Source organism: Lygodium microphyllum, chromosome 6 (genome assembly GCF_053477565.2).
Source record: "Lygodium microphyllum isolate KBCC chromosome 6, Lygodium_microphyllum_v1.1.10, whole genome shotgun sequence".
Classification (NCBI taxonomy): domain Eukaryota; kingdom Viridiplantae; phylum Streptophyta; class Polypodiopsida; order Schizaeales; family Lygodiaceae; genus Lygodium; species Lygodium microphyllum.
In genome coordinates, this window is record NC_141140.1 from 173,482,646 (window position 1) to 173,499,254 (window position 16,609).

General features: G+C 40.4%; 1 protein-coding gene across 1 annotated transcript in view; it reads left to right on the forward strand.

Annotated features, from left to right (window-relative positions):
• LOC148035419 (osmosensing histidine protein kinase SLN1-like) overlaps positions 1–16,609 on the forward strand; it is a 38,928-nt gene that overhangs the window by 3,741 nt on the left and 18,578 nt on the right. The window contains exons 3-7 of the mRNA XM_087680420.1: positions 5–121; positions 2,989–3,110; positions 3,256–3,481; positions 3,609–3,717; positions 4,243–4,792. Coding sequence (XP_087536546.1) covers positions 5–121; positions 2,989–3,110; positions 3,256–3,481; positions 3,609–3,717; positions 4,243–4,792 — 1,124 coding nt within the window. The remainder of the gene's footprint in view (positions 1–4; positions 122–2,988; positions 3,111–3,255; positions 3,482–3,608; positions 3,718–4,242; positions 4,793–16,609) is intronic.

The following is a 16,609-nucleotide window of genomic DNA, read 5'->3' on the forward strand; positions in this document are numbered from 1 at the left end:
GCAGGTGCAAATGTTTGTGAGTGTGCTGGCTATGGTGGCGATCACTCTGGCTGCTATAGTACACGACAGGAAACAAATGGAAGGCAAGCTAAATGGGATGAACATTACTCTGGAGTCTCAGGTGTGCCGATCGTGATCAACAGACAATGTTACCTTATACCTGTTCAGGCTTCCATAGCAGTCCTTTTTATTTCTGGAGCTATGGGGTTTTGTGTTTGCCATGTTTGATTAGCTAGGTGCTTTGTTCTGTTCTCATGATGGGTTCTGTAGAAATTACTTGGGGTCTTGTTCTTGCTTCCCTTTGTTAATGTTGTTGAGAAATAGACAAATGATGTATGCTCCAGGAAGAGCTGTCGTGAATCCCATATGCACAGTGAGGAAAGTGGAACAACCCAAACTCTATAAAGCATTGTACTTGACTATCACTTTCATATGAAATGAATACAATGTCATGATGCTTTATACTTTCAGTTAAGTGTCTTGTCATTGTCGATCTTACACAAGATTGTGTTTATGAGTCCAAGCTTCCATCTTGGAACCTAATTCACTTGTGTAACAGTTTGTCTCTACTTGTCCATGTCATTATGAGTTTGGTCTTCATCTTTAATCCACCATAGCTTGTGTCATGCTTTAGATCCGTATCTTGTAACATGGTATCAGAGCCCAGTCGGGCATGGCTTAACTTATCTCCATCTCTTCCCAGCTCAGGTTGAGTGCTGGATTTGATCTCCAACTTCATTTGCAATTCTACCTTCAATAAAGCTTCCATGGCAGTCATAAGCTAACAATATCTTATTAGCTTGAAGCTTTTATATCTCTCTCCACAGGCTAAATTTATCTGGATTTCCTTCTAGAGAAGTGTTTCCTTGCTTCTCCCTTGCACCCCAATCATTGACGTTGGGCAACTATTGCCTCAACATTGCCTGTTTTCAAAGTTGTTGCCATATTTGTGTCTGTGGACAGCAGCACCCACCTGACTTGGAGGAGTTGTATCTCCACATAGAGGCCATATCTCTCCAAGGTCTCTTCTAGGAAAACATTCTTGAACTCTAGGCTCTCCTTCCTGGCACACTACAATGAGACATTGGCCCCCCAGCTGCTCAGCATGGCGTGAATTTGAAGACGTTGGCTGATCTGCAACTGGTTTCGTTCAAACAGTCGATTCTCTCTCCACGTAGTGCGATTTCCGGTGAGACCATAGGGTTTTGTAGAGCTTGAAGAGAGCTACATTTCCATAAAAAAACTTTTGAAAATGATTCAATGTAGCTCATGAAATTAGTAAAAAACCGGACTTGGGTCTAAACCCTAATCCAGGAAGCCATAGCCAAAGCTTCAAAATTTGACATTCTTCACAGTTTCTTCTCACTGAAGTCATCAATAGTGATTTTAATCACTGAGCAATACTCTCTGTTCATTATAGTTCTGGAAGTGCTCGAGGAAACTCAGAAGTCATCCACGAAGTTCGTGAGAGAAAGCAAATCAAGTACTGACTAGTATCTATTAATACTCAACTAATGTCAATTTGACACTTATTCTCTTGTGTCTCTTGACACATTAAAATACAATCTTTTGCTAGTTACCTGAAGTTTAGCAACATGGGAGAGCTTGAGCAAATAGCTAAGTTCAATGGTGAAGGATTTCATCTCTGGAAGGAGAAGACCATGCATCACCTGATGCGAAAGGACTTGTGGGACTTGTTTGAAGATGATGCAGAGAGCAAGAGGGAAGATGATGAAGACGGGTTCGTTGAAGAAGACCAACTCAAAACCAAAGAATGGAAGAAAATGAATAACAAGGCACTAGGCATTATTGCCTGGGGACTAAGTGATGATGTGCTACATCATATATCTGGCATTAGGAATGCTAGAACCACTTGAGAGGAACTTGACAGAATGTTTGGTATCCAAGCAAAAAACTCAAAGGTAAAATTACTCATGCAGTTTTATAAACTAGATATCAAAGACAGTGCTTGTATGACCACACACATTAACAAGTTCAAGAGCCTGAAAACCCAGCTTGCAACTCTTAAGAAGAATATTGATGAAGATGAAGCAATAGCTGTACTGCTTGGAAGTGTAAATAAGGATCCTTATGAGAACCTTGTGTCTACTCTAAGTAATGTTCCCAGTCTCTCACTCAAAGATATTGAGCACTCACTGCTTGACGGAGAAAGAAAATTAAAAAACAAAGATGTAAAAGAGACTAGCTCAAGGGAAAATCTCCTATACACCAAAGGAGCTACTGGACCCAAAGGAAGAGGTTGAGGATTCAACACCGACAACAGAAGTCGGATGCAATGTCATTATTGTGGTAAGACTAGTCATATTGCCAGTGAGTGCTTTCACAAAAAAAGAGCACAACATATGCAGAATGACCACCACCAGGGTCAATTCATGAATGAAGAAGAAGAAAAAGATACTTCCGCTACCATCAACAACTCTGACAGATTGTTCTAAGGAATTTGGATCCCATAGTGGATGTAAAAACCCTACCAAGATGTAAAGTTTCAAGCCTTAACTTGACTAGGCTGCCAAAGAGCTAGTCTCATGGTCCATGTACACATGCAAGGGGCTCAAAAGCCAGGAAGGGTAGAGACTCATCATTTGAGGGGAGGTGTTGAGAAATAGACAAATGATGTATGCTCTAGGAGGAGCTGTCTTGAATCCCATATGCACAGTGAAGAAAGTGGAACAACCCAAACTCTATAAAGCATTGTACTTGACTATCGCTTTCATATGAAATGGATACAATATCATGATGCTTTGTACTTTCAGTTAAGTGTCTTGTCATTGTCGATCCTATACAAGATTGTGTTTATGAGTCCAAGCTTCCATCTTGTAACCTAATTCACTTGTGTAACAGTTTATCTCTACGTGTCCATGTCATTATGAGTTTGATCTTTATCTTTAATCCACCATAGCTTGTGTCATGCTCTAGATCTGTATCTTGTAACAAATGTATATGGGGTTTGTATTATTATTATTATAGGTTCGAGAGCGCACAAAGGAGCTGGAACGAGCAAATCTTGATTTGCAGGAGTCACAAGCAGCAGCTGAGGAAGCCAGCCGAGCCAAATCGGAGTTTCTTGCCAACATGAGCCATGAAATTAGGTGTGAGCAATCATTTCTCGTCATGCAGGTGTTGTTGTTGTCGAACGTGTTAATATTAAGTATAAGACGCCACATGTTTAGGAAAACTCCTCCTCCGTGCTTTGTTTGAACACATACATGTTTCTATGGGTTCTTTTGTTTACAGGACGCCAATTCATGGGATCATTGGAATGGCATCCTTGGCACTGGATACAGATCTTACTGATGAGCAAAGGGAGCATCTTGAAACTGTTTCACAGTCTGCTGATTGCCTTCTGCATATTGTAAATGCAATTCTGGATCTAGCAAAGATTGAAGCAGGGCGCTTGGAGCTGGAACATGTGCCATTCAGCCTCTCTGGGACAATAGGATCAACCATGAAAATGCTTGAAGTATGCTAATTATTTTCTGCATTGTTCCAATGCTGCCTGAGAGAGAGAGAGAGAGAGAGAGAGAGAGAGAGAGAGAGAGAGATTATGATGTCACGAATAAAAAAGAGAGATTATGTTGCAATGGCAGGTGAGAGCAAAAGAAAAGCATCTGGATTTGTCTTGGGAAGTAGCTCCAGACGTGCCAAACTGTCTTGTAGGGGATGCTGGAAGGTTGCAACAGTGCATACTTAACCTTGGTGAGAAAATGTCGAGCCTAATTCTAGACCTTGCGGATTTTACCAAAGAGCTTTCTGTCTGTGATTTATTTTTTGAGTGCAAAGTGCTTCCATGCACTACAACTTCTGCAAACAGTACTACATGTAGATTTTTGGCAATGGAAAGATTCTCTGCATGAAGTTCAGAACAATGACTCTGATGTCCTCTGTGTTAATTTACTTCGTCCTAGAAGAAATCTTCATTCATGTCACATGAATTTAACATCTAAATACTATCATTTAAGTTGAAAGACCACATGAAAAGGACTTGCACACTTTTATCAACACCAAACCTGTGACACACCCATTCTTATTTAAGAACAGAATTCTAATGCCAATGTGACATGCTGATGTTTGTGACTTGAAAAATGCACTTCTGTATTTGCACAGCTTGTCTCAGGCTCTAGGTGAGGGGTTTAAAAGGTGAAATGATATGCTTGTGTTTCTGTTTGCTTCAAGAAGGTGGCGGTTCAGCATTTCTTATTAAGTGTTTTTGATTGTCTGTAGTTGGAAATGCAATCAAGTTCACCCACGGGGGATCTGTCTCTCTCTCTGCAAAATTTTTTATCCAAGAATTAGATGGTCCCTGTTTCAAAGGAAGCAATCACAGGCTTCACCATGGAGATAGGAATGAGGGGAAGTATAGCAGAGGCCTTATGGTTTCTAGTAATGGACCCTCAAAGTATTTTATAAAGAGTCCAGGGCAATGCCAACTCGACCGAACAGTTATTGATGAGAGCCACTACATCATAAGAAAGACTCAAAAACTGACTGCTGATGGAGGCCCTGGTGGCAGGGCATCATCTTTTGATGTGGAGATGGATTCTTCAGCATTCCTATTCCCAGCATCAAACAGTATGAACACAGATACTAGGGCTTTACAGTCCAATACAAAAATTGAAACAGAAACAGTGACTTTGCTATTCTCTGTCTCTGATACTGGGATCGGTATAAGCAAAGAAAATCAGAGGGAAATTTTCAAGGCCTTTTCTCAAGCAGACAGCTCCACAACAAGGCTCTATGGAGGGACTGGTCTTGGGCTTAGCATTGTTGAGAGGTACATTGCTTTTATGTTTCTAGATGATGAAAGGGTTAATGTCTCTGTTTGTCATTATTAGTTTGTGTACATACCGTAAGCTAGAATGTTATATGTTTGAGATCGCATGTTAGCTAGATGGGTGTTTGCATATACAGCCCCTTCTTTGTCATTGCTTTTTCCCATGCATCTGTCTTACGCCTTGCATTTACAGCTATATGATGAATGATGAATTGGCTTGAATGGCAGCAATTTCAGGATTCGAGTTTATGCTTTGTCTTATTTTCCTTTGATGATGTGCAGACTTTTTTTTTTGGGGGCCAGTCACCATGTGTTCGACTCTATTGACAATGAGCAATGTTAATGCATAGGTTGTTTTAAAGATTTCTCCTGTTCTATTTTCTAAGAGGGTGCACATAAAGATGTTTAATTTAGACTATCCTGTTCCATTTTCTAAGCAGGTGCACATATAGATTTTTAATTTAAACTATCTTGACTCCTTTTCAGTATTGGTTGCTTGATAAGATTCCCTTTTTCATGTGCTGAGAAGGTGAAGCACACACATTGAAGGTATTATGCCTGCCAAGTGTGCAAACATGGCATAAGCAACCTTTATAAAGATTTCAGAAATTAAATACTTTAATACCACCAATTGTTTAGTTGATGAAACCTCTACATTCTGCTCCAGCAGTTTGAGTTAAAGCATTCATTTCCCTTTAAATCACTCGCTTCAACCTATGCATGCTTTTTTGGGGTTTGTTGGGAGGGTCTACTCATCAAATCACATGTGGTGGCTGACTATGCCAGCTGCATAAATTTGATGTGAAGAGCCAGGTTGTTCAGCTTCCGCAGATATATCAGACCTAGGATTAGTTTACTGTTTCTTAAATACTCTAGAAGCAGGTATGAAAGGTGAAGAGATGCCTTGTCTGTACTAGTGCTAGGAAGCAAAGCCAGCCTATGAATCACCCTGCCTCAAAACAATCATATACAATGTCTGTTAAAGGATAATGGCCTCAACATTAGCGATAGTAACTAGCTAATGATCAGACAGCCAGCCACAGAGGCTATATCTCAATAGCCAAGATGTTGGCCCTCCAAATGCACATATCCATGTGTGATGGTAATAGTGGAGTGTGCTGTCCATGTGGCCGGTTGAAAAGATAAATATCCACATGCAAGTTGGCAATCACAATAATTCCATGTACACATGTATGATCATTTTGAAGATGAAGAGAAGCTCAAAACCCCCCACACTCCTAGTACCAAATATCCAAAAACATATGCCTTCCATTTCTGGGTTCTTTAACTGGATATAACAATCTTGAACTCACAGACACCTATGACAAATGGCAGCCTCATGCGATCTATGACCCTATCCCCCCTGGAGTGTGTCCCATCGATCTATCATACTTCACATGCAAAACAAGAGGCTATCTCCAAGTATGCAAGGCATAAAAAGCACACTCTTGGATAATCATTGTTGGTAAATGCTTGAATTTTTTTATATTTTGTAATTTTTGTAGCTATCTTTACATGACCTTCTGTGCTTCCATTGGTTGTGGCATCCTTTAAGAGCATAGAAACATTTAGAAACTTTTGTCTTTTAAGAAACAATTCCTAAAGCATCTTTACAAGGTAGCCACGTCGCCTCCTTGGATCGAAACGGAAAAAAGTTCCATCAAAACATGTATAGTCCATAGAATATGCCTATGTCACATTGGCCTTATGTAGATGTTAAACTGTGGGTGAAGGGTTTCTCAACACCCCCTCGCAAGCCCAAAAAGGGGAACAAGAGAGGAGTGAGGTGGAGATGGAATGCTACATGTTGAAGAATGCTCATGCGGCAGGTGCCACTTAGTCAGTGTCTCTCGTGGGGAAATTGTTCACTTTTCCAAGCACCCTAGTACAAAGACGATGAAAACATGCAATGCATAGGAGGAATGCCAGACTTTGTGTGGTGTTGAGAATCATAAGGATATGCCCGTACTCTATCTCGGGACTTGGCTCCATATTGACCAAGTGACCAAGGCAAGAAGAAGAGGAGGAAGAAGATGTAGAGGATTCCTAAGATCCAAGATTTCCAGCTGAAAGGTAACCTGCAACAAAGAACAGTAAACAGAGTGAAGTGGAGAACCTGAAACTCAACCTCGAGAGAAAAGCCACCAGCTCCGTGCATCCATGCAAGAAGGAATACGAAGGTCTCATCACCTAGTCACGGTTGAATCTCCAAGGCCTCGCCGATCTAGGTAGATCCTCGAGATCCTGGGTATCAATAGATGAGATGACCGCCGCTGGAAAGAAGCCATCCTATCCAAGGGTAGAAGAAGGTAAAAGGCCTCCGCCGTCAGGGTGTGCGAAGGATTGAGCGGTGGGTGGGAACCCCCTTTGAAACTGGAGGAATAGGAGTCCCCTCTGAAGTCGCAATAGATATAGATGCCCCCTTAGAAGGCAAAGAAAGAACATCCCCCTCTGAATCCCCCTCTGAGGTAGATAGGGAGTCCAAAAACTCATGGATCACGGACTCTGAAATATCTGAGAATAACGGAAGTGTCGCTAGTTGTGTCGAAGAAGGTATGAAAAACTCTCAGAGATGGCCTCTCGAACTTGAGTAGGCGAGGGTGAAGGGTAGGGCTCAGACTGAGCAACGAGTGGGCAACAGTCATTACTTCTCAATAGAGTGGACCAGGAAGTTGAAGAAGAGGAAGGAGTCCAGTATCCACTGTCTCTCGAAGGAGTGGACTGATGAGGAAACAGTATCAAACAATCACTCTGTCTCAATGGAGCAGATTGCAAAACTGTAGTGTCGGAGCATTTGGGGTCGAAAGTCTACCATAGGGGTAAGAGACAATAGAGTGAAGGGAGATTCAAGGAGAGGAGTAGATGGAAGAGAAGGGGTTTAAAGAAATAGAAGAATACTCACAAAGGTAAAGCTTTTTAATTTATTTCTGCATTATGAGAAGATAAATCTCTCGTAGACATAAACGTGCATAAAACAATACCTTTCTCTATGTTGCTCAGACGGCCAATCTGATGTATTCATTAGCTCAGAAAGGGGGGTAAAATAATAGGACACTTGGCTAAAATTCTGCCAGATCACTCCTTCTCTCAGTTCAGAGTATTGTTCACTGCCTAAAAATTGCGATCGCGTGTCACGCGATTTCGCCAATCCTTCTTTTTATATAAAATCCACCCAAAATGGTTGAAAGCTACATGCTTTCTTTTACATGTCATCCTATTCTAGAAGTTGTCTACAATTTTTGGATTTTTACTAGAGATAATATCTAAAATATAAAAAATTGACTATACTTCTCCAAAAATCTAGTATTTTTGAACCATCCACACTACGAACACTAACATTAATAACTAATATGGCATTCACTCTCTAGATCAATAAGAAAGCTGTACTCTAGAGTTTTTCATATTGTGACCGCGTAGGGGCATGACATTCACCCCCTCCTAACCTGCACATCCTCTGGCACGTGCCAAAGTCTTATAGATCTGCAGTGTCAGAAGAAGTATTCACTGCCATGTCAATGTCTTCATCTTCTACCTTTTCTTCTTTCATATTCTCATGTTCATGCTCAGCAAACTCTTGAATGACTTCATACATCTTTAAAGTGTCAACATAAATAACTTCTTTTTTAACCCAGTTTTCAGCATTAATTGCTGTAGAAATTTCAGCCATTGTATCAACATCAACCAGCCCTGAAAACAGCCTTGCAATACCTTCATTTGCAGCCATCAAACCATATGTCTTTAACTCTTTTTCAGCCCATCCTACATATTTTTTTTCAGCCTTGCACATGGCTGAAATATTCTTAAAACTGCCAAAACTACATGCTATCTATTCCTGCAATCTAGATACAAATGTAGTTTTTCCCTTTCTTGGAGGCATAATTATTTTCTTAGAGGCATTGCTATAGCCTTTACTTATAGCAGTGATGTTTAAAAACCCTTAAAACTCTCATGCATTAGGCGGCATGGGATTATCTCGCAGCCTATCCCAATTGCGGGAATGATTCACACCATAGTACGGGGGAGTTTCAGAAACAGGGAAAACGGAAAGGGGAAAAACTGGAGTTTTGGAGTTTTGGCCAAATTTTGGAAACGAGGGAACGACGTTTCGGATTGTACACTAAAAAAAATATAGTATTATGTGGGCATGTAAATATATCAATGCCTACAACAACATGTACCCAAATTTCATACAAAACTTTGAGTCTTTATATCATATGATTAAAATCATGATTCATTACACATTTCACGACTCACGACTCATGAGTGAAGATTGAGGAGTTAAGAGTGAGGACTCAATGGTTGAAACTTAAGATGGCTTAACACAATTAAGACTCAATTTTCAAAACTTAAGGTAACAAAATGAATTAGAATTTATGACCCATGAATAATCTATGATCTAAAGAGCAGTAAAGACTGACATCAAGAATAATGGAACAAGAATCAATATGCATAATAAGTGGGATCAAGATACAACGATACATGTAACTTTATCATGTGAATAATCTGTCAAAACTCCAAAGTCTAGTGAGGCTATAAGTATCAACATCAATGAACAAGTGGCAACTCTAGTCTGGACTCTGTACTGCTAAACTGACTCTTATATATCACGAGTTACGACTCATGACTCATCCGGGCTTTGAGGATTTCTGCACCATCTCCTCATCCGACTCGGAGGACCCTGATTGAGAAGTTGATGAAGCAGTCTCAGCCTCATCCTCATCCTCAGACTCTGGCTTTGACTCTACCTGTGATGCACGACCACATGTGATTCTCACTCTAACCCTCCTCTGTGTAGGAGTCTCATGCACTGGTGCCGATAGCTCCTTATAGAGCATGGAGTAGATATCTTGCTCCTCCTGTGGTATTTGCGGGATGTCATACACTTTCTTTATATCAATCTTGTCAATATTCACCTGTAAAGGTGAATGAGACAAAGATATATCATATAAGAGGAGATTCAATATGTTGAATGTTCATACATATCACAATTTACAATCCAACTTTCAAGCAAATTAGCAATGTTAAGTGTTAAGGACTCAAGTTTAAAAAGTTAATTATACATAATATTAATCATTACCAATTTACCTGTGAAGGCTCAGGGGACAGAGCGGTCCTCTCAAGAAGCTAGAGATTGCAATGGTAAAACACTAAATGCTCTAGCTGGGCAGTTGTGAGCTTGTTTCTCTTTTTGGTTTGGAAGAGGGTCCATGTGCTTTAGTTCCTCTCAGTAGGCTCTGAGCTACAATCTTATGAGAGGACTCGAATGGCAATGCGTTTCTATTCAAATTTAAGAGATTGAGGTTAAGTAATTGGCAATTGCTAATATGCAAGCCGCAAAATCAACATATGAGTGGGCAATAGATCAAAGAACTTGTTACCCAGGTTGCATAATGCATTAGATGAGTAAGATTCAAAATATAAAAGTCACCAGTACATACCAAAGTAAGAGTACAATTGCTGTATTTTTCCTAGCAAAAGACAGATTGAAGCTGTCTCTCTCGAAGCCTGGCTGTGGGTCGGCCAAAATGAAAAGAATGATTGTGGAATACGAGCAAATTATCCTCTACTCTTCTCATCATATCTTCCGCATCTGCCATGCTCTAGATCCCGTGTATTTCACATGGTATCAGAGCTTAGTTGAGCATGGCCCAACTCTCCTTTCACTCGTCTCAGCTCCTTTCCATCTCTTCTCAGCTCAGTTTGAGTATTGGACTCTATCTCCAACTTCGTTTGCATTCCTATCTTCAATGAGCCTCATGTACTCCATGAAGCCCTCCTCTAACTCCTCGCTAGTGTACTGCTCCTCACTATGCCAAAGGGAATGCAAGATATGTGCGATAGCATGGATTGGTTTATGGAATCAATCCCATCGTGTATTCCACATTGCACGAATCTCATTGACCCTATAGATAAAATACGTTAAAAATTGGAAGTCAGAATAATGATCAATCATCAAGGAGTCATTAATACCAAATAATTACATGTGTAAAAGTTAAACAAGAACTTACTTGTCTTGGGACAAAAAGCTATTGCGAAGCAAGGTTTCGCTAATTTTATCCATATACTCATATAGAAGCCCCAAAGTACTCCCCTTTATATTAGTGATACGCAATATAGTGTAAATAGAAGTGAGACTTTTCACCAATGCCTCTGCCTCAATCCACCAACTCTCATTTAAAATATTGCGCCTAAAAGTAAGAGTCTTCGGAGACTCTCTCATTCCATGTGAGCCATTTCTGGCGTCCATATCAAATTTGGACGGACCCGTATCAACCTCTCCAATACAATAAACATATAAGCAAATCTAGTGGTGGAGGGCTTGAATAGCTCAAGTGTGCTATTGGCTCGAAACATGCTTGTGACGGGATGGTCTCTTCTTCACAAATCTTATTATGCTTGTTGCCATCTTAAAAATGTCATCCACCCAAGATATTTGCCCAACATCTTCAATAAGCAAGTCAAGGCAATGGGATGCACATGGAGTCCATACCATGCTAGGAAACTTCTCCTCAGGCATACGTCCCATAGACACACAATTGCTTTCATTATCAGTCACCACCTGCATCACATTTTGAACTTCCTATGTCTATGATGACTTGTCGCATATGCTCCCAAATGAAAGCTCCTGTGATGGGAAGACCTGAGATAGAGGTATCAATGGCCTTAATGAACATGGTGCCTTTACATGAAGACACCAAAACATTGTAAACATTCTCTTGGCGTATATCTGACCATCCATCACATAATATTGTGCATCCATATTTCACCTATGTCTCCTTCAAGGGCTCCAATTGAGTCTCTATGGATGCTTTCTCCTTTTGAAGCTCTCGTGTGCGTAATGCATCTACAGATGGGCCTTCCCACTCACTCCCTATGCGGCTTATTGCCCTGATTGTCTTCTTTCATTGATGTGTAGTGGCCATATTGAAAGGGATAGCACATCGAATAAATAAGCATGCGAGTTTCCTAGTTGCCTCCACAATTGCCTGCCTTTGAAGTTCTGCATGAACACTTGCACCATGCAAGGAGCCCTTTTGCCCACCACCACTAGAAGACGGCAAAGGGGTCCTTTTTTGCACTTAGATGCGATACAGATATGGATGCACTTCTTTTTGATGGGCCACTGGCACCTCCAATTTAGCTAGCGTTGCTAGGTTCACTAGCCTCTCTTTGTCCCACTTGTGCTTCATTAGCGTGATGAGGTGTTGGATGAGAGGATTCATCCTCTTCTAGCTCAATATCCATATGCTTTCGGTGCCAAAGATGGAGACTTACTGTTACTTTTGCCGGCATACTTGCGCAAGGCCCGATGTCTTTGTTGGGAACGCATGCCAAGTGGTCTTTTATACGTGTTACGCTTTGCGATTTCTCCAATCCACAATAGTTGCACCGCCAATTCTTTGATCCACTGGAGCCCTTGTATCCCTTGATTGGAGTGATGTGCCTCCGATATAGGTCCGTGACACCATGATATGACGATTAGCCTTTAGGACTTAGGTAATGGATTAAAGGAGGAGGCGGCGGCGGCGGCGGGAGCTGGAGGTCCGAGGAGGAGGGGGCGAGAGCTGGAGTGTGCTGCACGAGTCGGGAAGCGAAGAATGATTGAAATCGTGATCCGGCGTGCTGGATAACCATGGCTGAAACGGGCTGCAAGATCGCGAAATGGCGGTCTGCCATCTCCGTTCCTGTCTAAAATGGTCGGTCCGTTTCGAGATACTATGATTCACACAAACAATGAGAAACTGTATTGCCTTTGTATTGTCTTTACTTCAAGCACGAGCATATGAAGAACCATTATCCAAGGCTTTTGTTTCTAGCCTTGATTCCAAAATATAGGGCTGTCCCAAAATCATCGGATAACTACACGAATCTTGCACAAAAAAATGATATTTATCCCTTACATTCCCAATAGTCATGGATACATTTGGACAAGCCACATAAAGATCCCCCGATGAATTGTTTGCTGCTCGTATTCGCAATCCCAGATCTACATCAATTGGCCAACCTCCATTCTCATACAAGCTACGCGCCATAACATTGATTTCAGAACCATGATCCAAGAGAGCTATGCAAGGCGTCTCTCTTTCTCCCACTTTGACAATTGTATCTGTTGTAGTACGAGCTCAATGCGTTTGTGAATAATGACTGCTTGGAATAAAATGAGCATCTTTTTCTTCATGTACTTGTTGATGGACATCCTCGTTATACATAGCCTTCTCTCTATGCTTACTGCTGTCCATAAGACCAATTTCAGCCACAAGCTTGCTGTCTACACTCCCATTTAGCCCATTTTCAGCATCAGCCTGTTCCAGAATAGCATTACATGCATCATCATACTCCCTCTGAAGATGTTTCTCTATGTCTTTGTCAACCTGTATCAATGCTTGCAAAACTTCAAAAGTGCTCACTACATGGCTCTTTAGGTATGTCTTACCAAAGAGCCAAAATTCCATTCACTTTTTTGCTTGGTTATCAAGTTGGATCTCAAAATTGATTGTAAGACACTAATCTTCTACTTGCATAATTAAAAGAGAATAAGAGATTTTTTTGATTCTTGAGTTTGCATAGCTTGTGAATCACCTTCTCTGATTGAAAACGACTAATTTCAGCATGCACAAAGTTCACAAATTGTGGGGAATACGGCTGCATACTTGGAAATAGTGTTCCATTTGTTAGAATATGTTTAAAAATTAGGGTCATGTATGATTAAGGTCTGGGGTTTGAATCATACTCGTATCATACTTTCATATGCATTTGTATTTGATGTTTGATTCACATATGAAAAAACTATGCTAACAACTTGTTGCTAAAATAGTTCGTGAAGAAGAATCCTCAACAAAAACGGCCTACTTAGTAGAGACAACTGGGCTATTGAGTCTAGAAAGGTCATGATCAAAGAGGAGTGGGAAGGCCAAATCTAGAACATGAAGGATGTCTAAAATGGAGCTCAATAGATGGTCAAGGAATAATGGCAAACTGCCAACACCACTAATAGGCATTGAACAAACCAACAATGACTATATCCTCATATGGATGAAGATCTTGTAACAAATCTCCTCGATGGGTAGCATCATTGTTAATAAGCCAAAGCTGCTTTAAAGCCGATGAAAAAGGCTTCTTCATCTCATGGATGAGAAGGAACTTAGACTCATGGGTAATAGCTAGTGTAGAAGTAGATGAGGGCTAAAATGTTTTCTTGGCATCCTTTGCTCTTGGACGAAGGTGAGGGTATTGCTTTCAACACTTCTCCTTAGAATGAAAGTCCTTCCCATAGTGTGGGCATTTAGGCTTCTCTCAATGTGTGTCAGAGCTCGAGGAAGACTCGGAATGGTAAACCTGCTTATTGTTCTTGGCCTTCTTGTCCTTTTTTTCCCTCTCCAGAACTTGCAGTAAAAGCCTTGGTAAAGCTGGATCCACTAGTATCAATCTCTGCGAGTCACACTTTTGTGTTTCAAAATAAGCAGAGTTAGCTCTTCCAATAGAAGAGTCTCCCAAACCTTGGAGGTAGGCAAGCTGGTATAGAAAACATCATACTTGGGAGATTGTAACTGAGTAATGAGAATCATCACTATGTCCTTTGATGAAATTATCATGCCAAGGGATGCAAGCTTATCATGCATGTCCTTCATCTTGTTGATATAATCATGCATAGGAAGGGAATCATCAATAGAAAGCATTCATAGATTCTTCTCTATCGTGATACAATGGGTAAAGGTCTTTTGATAGTAGAGAGAAGAGAGCTTTGTCCACACCTTTGTTGCAGTTTGAAGTTTGTACACATGCACAAGGATAGATTCCTGCAAACTCATAAGGAGAAATGATTGTGCTATAGAATTGAGTCCATTCCAAAGGTATGCTTGGTTCACTGTAAAATCAATGCGGAGATTCTCCATTGGACAGGGGATCAAGGTAGTAAAAAATTCCCAGAAGTTGAAGATATCAAGGATGTGTTGAGATGTTGAGCTCTACATAAACTGGCATCCACTATGCGTCTTGGTGATGTGGTAAAATTTTATTCACTGGTATGTTAGGTGATCGACATGAGGATACGCCAGTGATTCTATAGCTAGACTACACCCATATAGTCCATCCTTGGTTATGGCACATTCATGGTGCCATCTCTTCTTTCCTTAGTAGGTTCTCATAGTGTGCCCGCATATATATACATTGTGGTGCTTTTATATTAGTATTTTATCATGTTGTAGATCCAGTTCTTTGTGTGGAAGAAAAAGAAAAAAGAAGAAGAAGATTTCAGCCCTATCACCTTGTATTCTCAAGTTTCCATTGCTTTTGTGTGCGCGCTCTTGGATTCTTCATCTCTTGTTTATTTTCATGGTATCAAAGCTATCCCACGGGTGCAAGGAGCTCCATTGAAGGCTGAGGTGAAGGCATTGGAGCACGAAAGCAAATAACCAAGCAATGGGTAAGAAGCCCTTCCATCTTGCTTGGTATGCCTTAGATTATAGCTACAGGAGTTTTCTAAGGCTAGCAGGGTTGCCGTCTCCGATTGCAGAGAAACTTGGTGAGCAGGATGAATAGTGTATATATTGCAGATAGATGCTTTTAGGGCATATTGCTGTGATTTTTGGTATCGGAGTTCATTTTGGCCTCCGTTTTGGACCTGCAAGTGGTCCCAACAACAAATTTTGGGTATATTGCAGCATAGGTTATAGATTTAAAATCTAAAATGTTTTAGGTGTTTGTTGGGTTAGAGATATAGAAGGCATCTGCATACAGATTGTAGATTACAGTTATTGTTGTGTAGTTAGTAAAAAAGGTTGCGCGTTTAGTTGTGGTGCACTTGGTATCAACTTGCTTGTAGATTGCAGTTTTTTGCAAGGTTTTTTGTTTTGTCAAAATATCCGACAACTTCAACTAGATTGTTAGCAAGAAGCTTGATAAGAACAATTATCATGCATGGAAGTTTAGGATAACAAATTTCTTGAAGGGCAAAGGTGTTTGGAATTACATTGAAGGAGACATAGCAGTGGCACCTGAAGTTTCTACATGAAATGCTACTGCGGAATAGGTAAAGGCTAAGAAAGATAGAGAGCAGATATAGAGTAAAGTCATGTATTAGTTGTCTATCAGTGGCAAAGATAGCATGATGGGCTACTTGCACGAATTTAAAACTCCTGCTATTACATGGAAGAATTTGACAAGGTTATTCAAAGTAAACACAAAGACTAGAAAGTTGCAGCTCAAGTTAGAGCTGAACCAAGTGAAAAGAGGGAACTTGTTCATTAATGATTATGCCTTGAAGATCAAGAGTATTGTGGAAGCTCTTGGATCTATCAATGTGGTAGTTGATGATGATGATATTGTGCGTGTATGCTTAGAAGGACTTGGAGATAAAGACAAGAGCTTTAGGTCAATATGAGGGATGATATTTTTGATTTTGTAGACTTGATTTCTATGTTAATATCTGAGAAGAAGAACCTTGGCTTGGATTTCTTTTCTTCTCAACGTAATAATAAGTCTGAATAGGTGTTTTACTCTACTAGTAGAGGTAGAGGTCGTAACAGATGCCAAGGTGGTGGTTATGGTCAAGGTTATGATGCACAACAAATTAGAGGACAATCCTGAAGAAAGGGGAGTCAAAGAGGGCAAGTTGCAGATTCTAATAGGCAACAGAATTGTGGTGATAGTAGGGAGTGTTGGCATTGTGGTTAGAAAGGCTACATTTCTAAAAATTGCTTCAAAAAAGAAGGCTGAAATTAAAAATGAAAAAAAGTAGCAAGGCAATTATGCATCCACTAGCAGAAACAATGATGATAGAAGTGAACAATTGTTTGTTATGCAACACTTTATAAATAC